The sequence below is a fragment of the Aquila chrysaetos genome, chromosome 5 (assembly GCF_900496995.4).
Source record: "Aquila chrysaetos chrysaetos chromosome 5, bAquChr1.4, whole genome shotgun sequence".
Classification (NCBI taxonomy): domain Eukaryota; kingdom Metazoa; phylum Chordata; class Aves; order Accipitriformes; family Accipitridae; genus Aquila; species Aquila chrysaetos.
Window position 1 is genome coordinate 63,593,578 of NC_044008.1, and position 14,249 is coordinate 63,607,826.

A 14,249-nucleotide genomic window follows, 5' to 3' on the forward strand; every position below is an offset into this window, starting at 1 on the left:
AAAATAGGAGGAAAATCAGATCAAAGAGCATGATGTGCTCAACTCAGAGGGCCAGATAATCTGTATCCTAGAATATTAAAACTCTGGCAGAAGAAACTGCAAGTCCATTGCAAGTCTTTGTAATGAATCTGTCAAATCAGAGGGTGCCATCTGACTAGCAATTAACAGATTCTTTAGCATCTGTATTTAAAACAGTGGGAAATTATTGGAGCAAATGAATTAGTCTAAACTCAACAGTATGCAAAATTTCAGAACAGATTTTGAAGGACAAACTAAGTAAACAATTGTAGGTAAATGTATCAAATGTAATAAGAATTTGCTAAAGATGGATGAGGTCTATTTGATACTTTGCACTGTGAAGGTAACTGAAGTTTTAGAGGAAATACAGCAACTCTAATTGATGTGGACTGTAGTAGAGCTGCAGAGACAGTGCCACACAGGAATGTGCTAGGGAAGCTGCAGAAGTTGAATGTTGCTAGCAGAACTCCTGAGGAACAGTCATGGGGCCAGTCTTACTTTAGGCATGACCATGTCTTAAAAAAATGAGTATGTGTTAATGGCTTTGCACTGACACATTATTAAGAGAGGTGTCGTTGATAGAGAAGAAGATCGAAATGTGATACAGGAACACTGGAGCAGCCTGTAGGTCTGGAGTTGTCGTAATGGGATGAAATTTAATAGAACAGTGCAAGGTCATGTACTCAGGACTAATAACAAAGAGAAAAAGAGCTGCTTCAGTTAGGAGACATTCTTGCAATGAAAACAGCAGGTATGAACTGGAAGTGGAACGTTCTTTGGCTGGCTGAGCAGTGAAGGTCCACCACAGCCTCCCCAGAGTTGTGGTGGCAAAGCCCTAAATGTTTTTAAGAGGGTGTTTAATAAATTTATGGGTGGGTCTTGGCATGGCTGTTATGTCTTATTTCCTGTCTTTCCTGCTGTCCTGATTTTGTAGGCACTTCACATCGTAGTATCTGCTGCTTTAACTGAATGAAAATAGGTAATAGCAATGTGGGAATTCTTGGGAGATCATGCAAACATTAGGCAAGGTGAGAACAGAATAAACCTGATTTATATGATGTACCTGTTGTAATCTGGTTTCCTGTGAATAGCTGTGGGCACTGAAAGAATGATTAATCTCACCTCCAGTCCTAGGTAGGAAGGGTCTCTGCTGAAGGATATTCTGTTCTTCTCTCTGGGCACACTATAGGAAGCAGAGATAACCAACTGAGTCTATAATGTTTTGACAGATGAAGCTTGGGGGTATCCATGTGGAGAGCCAGTCTTCGCACACATTCCTGTTTGCCTTGGTAGGGGTCACATCCAACTGCACCAAGGGCAGCTTCAGCATCTCACACACAGCATGGGGAACAAACAGGAGGAATTACAGATCCATGTGCAGTCATAGGACTACAGTCTCCTCGGGATCCCAGACATGTGCTGGGATAGCTCATGTGACTGAGTGCTGCCATGCATGTAGAGCAGCAGGAATGGGAACGGGTGAGGAGCCAGCTGAGAGCTTATGGGTCAGGATCAGTTGGCGGATCAATCTGGCTGAGGTTGTGGTGGGTTTCTGCTACAGACCACCTGATCAGGAAGAAGAAGTATGTGAGGCTGCGTTCAGACAACTGGAGGAAGCCTCACTTTCACAGGCCATGTTCCTCATGGTGGGATTTCAGCCACCCTAATATCTGCTGGTGGGCTAACACAGCAGGGCACAGACAATCCGGAAGGTTTCTGGAGGGCATTGATGACAAAGTCCTGGCACAGGTGATTGAGGAACTGATGAGGGGAGGTTCTCTGCTGGACCTGTTGCGCACAAACAAGGAAAACTGGTCGATGATGTGTAGGTCAGGAGCAGCCTTGGCTACAGTGACCATGAGATGATGGAGTTTAGGATCCTGAGAGAAGGGAACAAAGCAAAAAGGAAGATCACAAGCCTGGATTTCAGGAGAGCAGACTTTGGCCATTTCAGGGATCTGCTTGGAAGAATCCTGTGGGCTATGGTCCTGGAAATAAGAGGGGTCCAGGAGAGCTCACTGATATTCAGGAATCACCTCCTCTAAGCTCAAGAATGGTTTATCATCAGCATGAAGTCCAGCTGGAGGCCATTTACTAGTGGTATACCCCAGGGGTTGGTACTGGGTCCTATACTGTTAAACACCTTCATTAATGACCTAGATGATGGGACAGCGTGCACCCTCAGCAAGTTTGCAGATAATGTAAAAGTGTTGAGAAGTGATTGATAGACTAGATGGGTGTCCTGCCATTCAGAGGGATGTGGACAGGATGGAGAATTGGTCTGGCAGGAACTTCATGATATCCAATAAAAAGAAAAGTCGAGTCCTGCACCTGAGGAGGAATAACCCCATGCACCAGTATGCTCTGGGGACCAACTGCCTGGAAAGCAGCTTTGCAGGAAAAGGATTTGGGAGTCCTGGTGCACAACAAGCTGAACATGAGCCAGCAGTGTGCCCTTGCAGCATAAACTGTGTCTGCTTCTTTTCCCTCTCTGGGCCTACTTGAAAGCTTTTTGCTAAGACAGTGACCATCACAATCACCAAATTATGTTTATCAGCCTAATAGCAAAGAAACAGTGAAATTTGTTTACATATTTACAGAGGTATGTCTGAATGAACTGATGCAGGGAAAAGTTCAGACATTAGATATTTCAAATTTAATTGTAGTCTTCATCCATTAGCCAAAATGTCACTTCCATCTCTTTGCGATCAAGTTAATTTAATTCATGAGCATCTTTCCATTTTCATAGGTTGTTGCTTCACTGAGTCAGGTTCATGTACTAAATTGAATAACAGTGAGCTCCTAGAGCAAAACTGTATGAGATTCAGACACTGGCAGAGCCCTTCTTATTGCATCGTAAATACAATGGAGCCTTTTTCTGTGTACTTCACAACTAGTCCTAGCTACAAGCAAGAGAGATATATTGTCCTATATGAGATATATTGTCCATTCAAGGAACATATAAGCATTTGGCACTGAGCCTCTGCTCCAGTAAAGAGACTAATTTTCCTTCCAGCCACAGTATCTTTTCCTTCCTAGATGTATACAAAAGGAGAAATACCCACTCTACCTCCAGTTCTCCTTCCTGATTTTTGGATAAATACTCAGATGGAGAAAGGTATTGGATTTCAGACAGCTGTTTTCCTTCCCATTTCATGTCACAACAGCCATTCCCAAGTTTTTCCAATTGCAAATCCACTTACAGACCAGCAAGTAATCCAAGTATTGATCTGAGATGGAATTAAGTTTCTGTTGGGCTTTCAATACCTATGTAACTACTGCAGTCCCAGTTTTGTTGTACAGCTGCTCTGGAAACCTCTGTCTCAGGACATATTTTGGGTTAAAACACAAATGTAATGGAGTTCTCTTGAAAATAAAGTTTATTTTCCTCCATTTCTTGAGATTAATCAAGCAATTGTCCTTTGCTGTGCATTTCACCTGCTCATCACTACCTACCTTTACATCTTATGAAGTGAAATTTGATAAGTTCCAACATTGTCTTTAAAATTTTGGGGAGGTCAGGTCAGTCCAGATTTTCTGTAGTTCATGCTCGTTTGCTCTCCATCCTGGTAAATCCCAGCAGTTTCCCATACCACTAATGGCTGCTTTTGGGCTGAGGTCCAGATCTCAACTCTGGACTGTGGGGTTCAAGCAAAGGATGAAACACTGGATTGGTTGGAGAAGAGATGAAGACAAACTCAGATGCCTTCCTAAGCCTTAAATTGTGTCATATTCTGTATAAATACAGTGGATCCACGTGATGCCTGTTTTTCTGTTGTCGTATTTGATCAAAAGAAAAAAGAGGCCAGAGAGACAAAAGCTAGCAGTTGCCATTGCAGAAATGGTTTCAATGCATCTCTTCAGAAGAGGCAATATTCTGCCATCATCTCTCCCTTGATTGCCCTCTCCTGTCTGACCATGGACTGCTGAGTCCACTGACCTTCTGTTTCTCCTGGGTACTACCAGCCTCTCATTAGACCCTCATCATGCTCTATTCACTCATTCAGTCCCCATTTACTCTTCTTGTATTTTTCTTTGTACCTGAATTTTTCCTTCCTCTCTGCCATCATCCTGAGGCAATGTCTGTACTTGTCAGTTAAACAGTACCAGGAGACATTTGTGGGACTGGACCTCAGCTGTCTGTCCTGTCTCCTCGTCAGCATAGATTCTGCTTCTGGTGTTGGATGAAGAGGTCTGGCTCTCCCCTTGGCAGTTCAGGAGTGAGGATAGGCCAAAGATCATTCACAATAGACATCTCATATATCACCCATCATATTTTTGAGCATAAACCAGGTCAATAGTGTAGAAAGAGGCAATTGTGAACAAATTAGCCCAGGAATAGTCTTAGGCATGTTTCCTTTACTATCATCAACATTAAAGCATGTCTGTGCTAAAAGAACATGCAAAACATATTGTACTAATTTGAAAAATTGTCTTAAAAACAGATGTTTGCTGATATCCTGGAAGTGCTGTGAAGATTTCAGACCAGCCCTCTTTTGTCTTCTGTTCCCTTTCTGCACTTGCGTCTGCCTTCCATGTACCTTGACCAGTGAAAGGGTCATAGAACAGCCTATTTTTGCTCAGCTTCTAGTGGAAGAGGACTAGGTTCTCATTTGGAGGAGGGACAGCAGCAGATGTGGGTATATACAAATCCTGAGAGCAGTAAAGTTGCTACAGCACAGCTTTAGTATGGGGCCAGTGGTGGCCCTGCCAAGAACCTAGGTGCTAATAGAGGTGTAAAGCCCCCTCTGATGCTTGTACTGACTTGATTGAGCATTGCCAGTATCTATATAGCTAGACCAGTGCTGCTTCTATGTCTATACTGGTGAAATCACATTGCAAATTGTGGAGACACATCCACAATGGATAGGAATAGATGCACAGTTTTTAGTGCAGCAAAAGGCAGAGTGGTGCCATCATGTTCTTAATTGCTTAGTGGCTAAGGTGGGAGCAGAGAAGTGACACTGTAGATGACAGAGCTACTTAGTTTAACCAAGCTCAAGTAAGATGATGGGGAACCTCATAGGGCCCAGCAATACAAGAGGAACAGGCAGTGTGTTCAGAGGTGAGTCTGAAGGATAACAAATTAATTGCACTTGCTCTTACGTGCTGTAATCCTCCCCCCTGATTGTGTGTGGAGAGGCTCAATGGGGGATAAGGATTTCAGGGAGGGCTCAGTTAGTGCTGGCTGCAAGGATCAAACGTGTTCTTCCCTATCAAGTGTGACCATGGTGCGAGGTCTGAAAAAGCCTCAGGGTGATACTGCTGAAGTCCAGGCACTTCACAGAGGTGAGAATGTGGTACAGCCCTCACTGCCTGCCAAGTGGGGCACCTTTGGTAAGTTGGCTGCCGTAATTTCTCAGCTAGGGGAAGGCACATGCCAGAGACAGGGTAAAACTTGTCTGGTGCTTCCAGAGCTCTGATTCTGCATCTTTCCACATAAAGCAACAGCAAGCTTGTTGCTCAGAAATAGCTTGGTCTCATAGACGTATGAGCAGGTGTTAGTGGTAGGGTTGATGCTTATCCATTTTGGTCTCTGAGTCCTGTAACAGTATTCTCGTGATCATAGGCCTGCCTGTGGAAGGATGGAGCTGTTCCTGAGCATGTGTGGCATCGTCTCATGTGATGAAGCCTCACACTACCATTGACAGTAAGCATGGCCAAGGGAAGAGACTCTCTGCAGTGCCTCCTCCCTGTCCTTTTTTTTATACCCCAATATGAGGCAGTGAGTATTAAAGAGTTGGGTTATCTCTGGACTGTAAAGCCTAGCTTTCAGATTTACTGTAAAAGCAGTGACTATTTTCTGAGAGCATCTTGCAAGAGAATAAGACTTTGTAAAAACAACTAATTCTCATTGCTCCAGGAGGTGATTTGTGATACAGTGTGAAGGAGAAAGCCACTTTCAGAAATGTGAAGGGTCTCCAGTTGCTATGAGCAAAGGGAATGGATTGTGGAGTGTGTGCTGGTTTATATATACATGGTGCTATTTCTGATGGTTACCATAGCAACACTTGCGTTCTGTGATATATGTTCTGCCTTGTTAAGTACAAACACACAGAGGTGCTGGGAAGCGACTTCCCAAAGAAAAGCCTCTGGTCTCCCATGTTCCTGCACGTGCACCCTAGCCCAGCTCTTGCCGCAGACCCTCATCCTCTGGTACCTGCTCTCAGTCATGCGTACTCCATAACGCAAAGTGGGAAAACAACAAAGGGCAAGGTACTGTAGTAATGGTCAGTGTGCATGGGAGGATGTTTCAGATTTCTTTTTTGCCTTCTTTTCAGCAGTTTGCTTTTTAGCAGGAATTGGCCCCCACCCTCCATTCATAAAGCAAGGTAATGAATTTGAGACTATTGCCTATTTCTGTCTGCAGCACAGGCCTAGACATGAGCTGTGAAAAAACAGAGATGCTAGGGAGTTGTCTTTTACCCTTGCACAATAGCTCTTTCACAGACTTCAAAATCTGGCTAAGAAAAAATGTAATAAAACAATGAATTACCTTGCTGTGTCCTAGGTAAATGTGTCTTCAGGGGAGTCTTATGGAATGAGGAGCATGTAAATCTGGTGCAGTGTAAACTGTACAGTGTGGTTTAGGGAGATCGTATTGGGAGTGCATGAAGCCCTGAGCCAAAGGAAGGTGGACAGGCTGGACTATCCCCTCTTTCTCCTGAATAAGATCTAGAAGTAGCCCATGAAATTGGTGGAAGGCAGGTTTCAAAACAAGCAAGAGGAGGTGGTTCTTTGATCAACATGTAGCTCAGCAGTGATTGGTGTTAATGCAGCATTTTCTGTGTTATGTTGTTATTGATAGTTGACATATCATTCAATTATTATGACCGCATAAGTTGTCATTAGTCATGTTCTGTCAAGTTGTGTTATCTGACTGCTCAGAATTAATTTGCAAAGTTTCCTTCAAACCTGCGAATCCCCTCTACAGCATCTCTCTCTGTTTTTTGCAGACATACTCATTTGATCAAGTTATGAATTATTAGTACCAACCCATGTTTTGCTGCATATATTCCTCTTTTCTATCCCTTCTATCACAAAAAGATAGTATATAAATGCACTCTATTATTATTAGGTTAGAGATACTCCCTAAGTCGGCTGTTAGAAAGCAGTGGTACTGACAATTAATGATCATTGGTGTCGTGTTGACACAAACAAAGCAATTATTTTTCAGCCATCTAACACCACAAAAGCAGATGTAGGAAGAAACTACCAATTAAAGGTGAAAATACGTAAGGTCAGGTGTGTAGTCTATTGTTAAACAGATACTTAATGCAGTTTTTCTTTTGCTATTTTGCTGTGCTCTTTCTCTATATTACTAAATCTCTGTGGCTGTTTGAAACACTTTAGTTACAGGTTTCAGTCCACTCCTACTTTATTATGGGACTTGTGTTTTTAGAGTGAGTTGGTTGCCTGGACCCTGGGCATTACCTCATCTCTTGAAATCCTAAATGCATCAGGCAAGCGCTGGTGCATCAGCAGTCAGATATAATTGCATTTTGTCTACTGCTCTTCACATTGTCATTGTTTATGACAAAACAACACTTCCCCAGAACATGATTCCTTTGTTCAAGCATCTCCTCCTTGTCTCCCCCCACCCCCCAAACTCCATTTCATCCATGTAACATGAGCACAGCCCTAAATCCTTTCAGGGAAGGAGACTGAATTTATGCAGTTCTAAATAAAAATGTTGTTCCCAGCCATGTGAATCAGATTTGGGGCAACAGGACTGGAGGGTGCAAGATGTTCATGGCTTGCCCAAACAGTAATTCTGTTGACTCATGTTTCTGAAGCAGCTGCCATCTCAGAGATGGAGGCTTGACCTCTGGCAGGAGTCGTCTAGCAATTTATTTGACTTAAGGCATCAAGACAGCCCCATAAAATCTTGTGGAGAAGAGGGCAATATTGAAGTTAGCAAGCAGCAGAGAATGTGGTATTTACATCTAAAACACAGAGGTCTTGGGCAAGGAGACAGAAACACAGGAGCTTTTCCTAGTTCTTGGTACACTTTGTACCCAGGCCTACAGAGGGTAAGAAAATGGAAATAGTTAAGTGCATATTTTTAAACGATGTTACAGTCTTGAAAATGCAGTTGCACACTTGCTGGGTTATTTTCTGATGCTCCTGAAGCCAGTGAGACTAAGGCATCTCCCATATTACTAGAAGGCTTCTGAAAACACCACTCATCCCTTTTAACTTCAGGTGCCTGCTATAGAAACAGCTCCATCTGACCCAGTCACCGCAGCGCCCTTTTCCAGGCCAGGGGGAGAGCTGGGCACTCTCACCAGAGTGATCCATCAGATGTACTGCACTCATCTGTTTTAGGGCAAGATAACCTACCTGCCCCATGACTCTCCGGTGGGATGACTAGTTCAGCCGCAGACATCTCTGCTCAGTCATACCCATATCCAGTACCCTTGAAAACTGGTACAGATCTACAGGCATAAAGCCATTGTGAAGGGAACTTGTACTGAAATTGTGCTTGTGCAACCAAGAACAGACTAGAGCTCTTGCTTTGTGACGCTTGAGAGGGGAGTTACTCTCTTTGCTGGGTAAAAAACTGGCTGGATGGACGAGCCCAGAGGGTTGTGGTGAATGGAGTTAAATCCAGTTGGTGGAGGGTCACAAGTGGTGTTCCCCAGGGCTCGGTGTTGGGGCCAGTTCTGTTTAATATCTTTATCAGTGATCTGGATGAGGGGATTGAGGGCACCCTCAGTAAGTTTGTGAATGACACCAAGTTGGGAGGGAGGGTTGATCTGCCTGAGGGTAGGAAGGCTCTACAGAGGGATCTGGACCAGCTGGATCGATGGGCTGAGGCCAATTGTACGAGGTTCAACAAGGCCAAGTGCCGGGTCCTGCACTTCAGTCACAACAATCCCATGCAGCGCTACAGGTTTGGGGAAGAGTGGCTGGAAAGCTGCCCGGCAGAGAAAGACCTGGGGGTGCTGGTTGACAGCCAGCTGAATATGAGCCAGCAGTGTGCCCAGGTGGCCAAGAAGGCCAACGGCATCCTGGCCTGTATCAGAAATAGTGTGGCCAGCAGGAGCAGGGAGGTGATCGTCCCCCTGTACTCAGCACTGGTGAGGCCGCACCCTGAGTCCTGTGTTCAGTTTTGGGCCCCTCACTACAGGAAAGACATGGAGGTGCTGGAGCGTGTCCAGAGAAGGCAACCAAGTTGGTGAGGGGCCTGGAGCACAAGTCTTATGAGGAGCAGCTGAGGGAACTGGGGTTTTTCAGCCTGGAGAAGAGGAGGCTGAGGGGAGACCTTATCGCTCTCTACAACTACCTGAAGGGGGGTTGTAGTGAGGTGGGCGCTGGTCTCTTCTGTCAGGTGGCTGGAGATAGGACGAGAGGAAATGGCTTCAAGTTGTGGCAGGGGAGGTTTAGGTTGGATATTAGGAAAAATTTCTTCACTGAAAGGGTTGTCAGGCATTGGAACAGGCTGCCCAGGGAAGTGGTTGAGTCACCATCCCTGGAGATATTCAAAAAGTGTATGGACAAGGCACTTGTTTAGTGGGCATGGTTGACGGTTGGACTTGATGATCTTAAAGGTCTTTTCTAACTTAAATGATTCTATGACTCCATGATTCTATGAAGGAGGTAAGCGTGCCTGCTAGCCCAGCTGCTTGTAGAGACTGGGTGGCATTGCTTGCAGAGCCAAGACTCAGATCTACATACATTGCCATCTCTGTTAGGAATCTGGAAGTCAGCCTTCTGATAACTACATATATAAATAGGGGGAAAAAAGTATAGTGAAGATGCCAAATGTAAGCATACCAATCCTTAGCAGGATTCCTCTACAAAAGTCAGAGGTGACACTGATTTTTGCACCCAGGACTTGGCAAGGACATGGCAGTGGGCAAGGACAGTCACTGATGTGCAAAGGGGGCTGTTTCTGGATGTGACTGAGCTGTTAGTCTCTTCTCTCCTGAGGCACCCCAGCTCTTCTGGAGAGATGCATTACCATCTGGTCCTTCGTGATTCTTGGTCTGAGTGCTGACCCATCCCCCCAGCATTTGCAAGTACTACAAATAATCTGTGACAGCAGCCACCACTCCGTCCCAACCTGGCTAAAGGACTTCATCTTTTCCTCTTCCACAACTGTTCATCCTCTTCTCCAGTGCTGGCTGGGATATCTCCATAAGTAGCTCATGAGAGGCACCTGAAACCTCCAACAGAAAAGCCAGAAGGTAGTTTCTGTGTTCTCATGAGGCAGCTGCCTTGATGTTCCTACGTGGCAACAGTCTATAAAAGCACCATACTGGGGCAGACCAAAGGGTTGCCAGCCCAGCTCCCTGCCTGTGAGAAGGCACATTCAGAATCTGAGGGAAAGGATGTATAAACATTACCAGTGTGCAGTGATGTTTCCATGGATCTAAGCTCAGCTTCATTCTGCAATTCTCTCAACTTCCACAGAAACCTGAGACAATAAATTCACAGTTTAGTTATGTGTTGTATGAAAACGTACTTCCACTTACTCTTTTTAAACTTGCAGTCTGCTCTATTCATCCCTCCATTCTTGTTCTTCACTCACCCCCTCCACCCTGATCTCCTCTCTCCCCAAACTGGCGAGTCCATATTAGTTTAGTGTCTCCTTGTGTGGAAGCTATATCCTTTTGGGGATAGAGAAGTGAGAACTGGGTATTGTTTTCAAGATGAAGGCCCACCATTGGTTTACAGAGTGACATAATAATGTTCGCAGTTTTATTCTCTGTTCTTTTGCTGACATTTGATTGCTTTCACATTATTAAGCATTGAACTGTTATTTGCAGGAAATAACCGTAAGTACTCTGGGATCTCTTCCCTGAGTGGTAATGGCTAATTCTGAACCCATTATTGTTTATATCTATAGCTAGGGTTGTTTTTCTGTGTGCATTACTTTGCATCTATCAACACTGAATTTCTTCTGCCATATCATTGCCAGTCGCTTAGAATGATGGCATGCTTTTGCAGTTCTTTACCACCAGGTTTTATTTTCAGTACTTGAAATTACTTTGTCTTATGACTAATTTTGTCAGCTCACTAATCATTTGCTCTTTCAGGTAGTTTTTTAATATGGTGAGCAGCTCAAACTCCATGGGTAGATTCCCACCCCCTGTTTCCTGTGTCTTAACCGGTTGGTAGCCTATGATATTTCCCTCTTACCTGCAATAATACTGGTAACTGAAAGATAAATAGCTGATACTGATGAAAATCCAAGCATGGAGATATACTGGCCCATGAAGGCAACTCCACTATCCAGGGCAATGCCTGAAGCCGGTGTGGTCAGCTGCCTGCTGGAGCTCACCTTTCTAGCAACTGCAAAAGGAGTTTATCGTGACAAGCTCAGATTTGGATATCCCCCTATTAGCTATCTAAAATAGGTTGGAAATTTTAGATTCCTGATTTTCTCTGACTCATACTGTTTGTGCGTTAATTCATGGTTTATTAGAGCACCTGCCAGTTTGCCTAGTGCATACCGAGGAGTAATGCAGCACTTCCATATCTGAGTTTCTTTAGGGTGGATACCATCTGGTCCTAGTAAATTGTTATTATTAGTTTATCAGTTTTTCCAAAAAACTCATCTGCTGCTTCACTCTAAGAGTCTTTCCAATGATTAAGGGATTGGAGCATCTGTCATATGAGGAGAGGCTGAGAGACCTGGGATTATTTAACCTCAAAAAGCAATGGCTTAGAGGGATGTTTAAATACCTCATGGTAGGTGGAGTACAGAGGATGGAGCCAGGCTCTTCATAGTGGTGCCCAATGAAAGAGCAAGAGGCAATGGGCACAAATTCAAATACAGATTTCCCTTAAACATTATTATTTTATTTTATTTTAATTTTATTTTTTATTGTGAGGATGGTTGAACACTGGCACAAGTTACCCAGACAGGTTGTGGAGGCTTCAGCCTTGGAGATAGATAGCCAAAAACCCAACTGAATGCAGTTAGCAACCTGCTCTAGCCGACCCTGCTTTGAGCAGGAGGATTGGATGGATGATCTCCAGAGGTGTCTTCAGCCTCAGCATTTGAGTGATACCACCGTGTAAAACAGGACGTAACAGTGAGACCCTCCCCAAGCTCTGCAGTGAATATTCCTGCAAATACGAGCTGTTTTGCAGTGGCCTTGCCTTTCTTGGGCACTCCCTGTATACCTTGATCATGTTTTAGTTTTATAGGCTCTCTAGTAGGTTTCTGGTTTCTGGAAAAGGCTTTATTATTAGTTTTTATGGTTTTCAGAATATTGCTTCTTAAAACATTTTTTGGCCTTACCATGACTGGATTTTGTGCTGTTTTCTGTTTTTCTCTTTTGGACACAATTTCCACTTTCTGAAGAATGTCATTTTACTCCTAATAGTCTTCATTACTCTGCTATTTTACCATGAGAGCTCCTTTCTGGTCCTTTTTATAGGTGATACATATTTATTCTAAGCCTCTAATATGGTTCCTTTATGTAAATTCCTTGCCACCTCCAAGCAGTTTATCTTTTTGGTGGCTGTTTTTAATTTAAGTTTAGTGAGTTCCTTGTCCTGTCTTTGGATAGGATAAATCACGTTCCAGAGTGCCTGTTAACACAGTCAGCTTGGATTACACACCTAACTTTAAAATGAGGGTAGTTTTAGCCTATGAATCCGTGCTGTGTGTGACCTGCCCCATTCAGAATATTAGAAAAAAGCTGTTTTCTTGCCTGGAAACTGCAACACTGTATAGGACTCTAGCTGCAAAACTGAGGCTTCTCTTCATCCATTTCACCATGTCTGCATAATACTGCTTAATTTTCTGAGAGATATGTCTAATTAGTTGCGTGAATAAATAAATATTTTATGTTAAATGTCTTTGTAAAACCACCTGCTTGATTTTTTTTTCCCAGTAGCTGATATTGAGGGTCCTCACTGTTATTCTGTTAAAAATGAACATTTTCATTTGAGCTTGGTAGATCTGGGGAAATAACTCTACTTCGTCAGCCATATATTACTGTAACAAGAAGGAGAGTATCATCACCGAGAACCCAAACAACCCAATAGCAGCTTGCTTCATTGCTGGTGATTTATATTGATTATTTTGAATTTAAAAGTGTACTTGATGTAACTGAGTATTTGGGGCTGTGAATTGCACACAGGCACTGCTGGGACAAGTACCAAATTCTAGAGCCTTGGCAGGTGCCTTTCATTGCTGTGATGGACTTGGTGCCTGCTCAGCGTGGGTGTAAATGGCAAGGGGACTGACAAAGTCTTGTCCCCTTTGTCCCTGCCAGAACATCCACCTGGTGGCCAAGTGGCTGAGTTCTCTGGAGAAGAAGCTGGAGCAGCACAGTGAGGGCAGCCACCAGGATTTCCGTGTCTTCATTAGTGCGGAGCCGGCACCCTCCCCTGACAGCCACATCATTCCCCAGGGCATCCTGGAGAACTCCATCAAAATCACTAACGAGGCCCCGACTGGGATGCATGCAAACCTGCACAAAGCCCTCGATAACTTCAACCAGGTAGGACCGCAGCGGGGCTCGCACCAGCAATTGGCCATCAGGTCAGCTTGGAGCTGCTGGAGCCCCATGTAGAGTGTGATGTGTGTAGGCATTGCCGCTCCCAGGCAGGAGATGTATGAGTCCCTTTGCATCATGTAGTCTCTGGATCCAACAACCCCCTCCTCTCTTCTCCATGAGCTGGGCACAGATCTTTTTCCAAGCACTGATTTTCCCAAGAGAGGACTCAGGTAATCCTGAGAGGCATCTTTCTTGCAGAAGGTCACAGGATACCAGACTTCTGCCAGTTTAATAATATTCTCACCAATGTATGATCCTTAGATAGGCTATTTTGTTACAGAATCAAACTTCTGAATGCAGCATTTGGGAGACTTTTGTCATGTTTCAACTTGATTTCTGTGTCTATGTAACTCCTTTTTGGGCTGGCAAGTGACATTTTACATCTAACACCCAAAGACATGGAGAGGCAAGCAGGTTAAACCTTGCTTTTCTGCCCTTCTGTTTGATCAGAGTTAGAGGTTCAGAACTGCTGATGCGGTCACATCCCACATCACTCTTCAGAGCAGCGTAGGGGGACTTGGTGGTGTGTGCCCAAAGGCCATTCAGCTCAAAACCTTGCTGACATCAGAAGTGTTGCAAATTAGAGCTGAAATCTCCCTGCAGGGAGGACTTGCTTTGCCAGACAAGAGTGAAAAGTAGGCCATCTTGAGAATTGCTGGCCCACAAGAAGAATAGCCAATGGCAGGTTGCTTGTCGCTTTTATTGCAT

The 14,249-nt window shown here is 44.1% G+C and overlaps 1 protein-coding gene across 3 annotated transcripts in view; it reads left to right on the forward strand.

Moving 5' to 3' along the window:
* The window catches only part of DNAH9 (dynein axonemal heavy chain 9), a 210,907-nt gene that overhangs the window by 173,305 nt on the left and 23,353 nt on the right, over positions 1–14,249 (forward strand). For all 3 annotated transcript variants that reach the window (XM_041123817.1, XM_030015630.1, XM_030015631.1), the window contains one exon: positions 13,257–13,484. In XM_041123817.1, the coding sequence (XP_040979751.1) occupies positions 13,257–13,484 (228 nt within the window). The remainder of the gene's footprint in view (positions 1–13,256; positions 13,485–14,249) is intronic.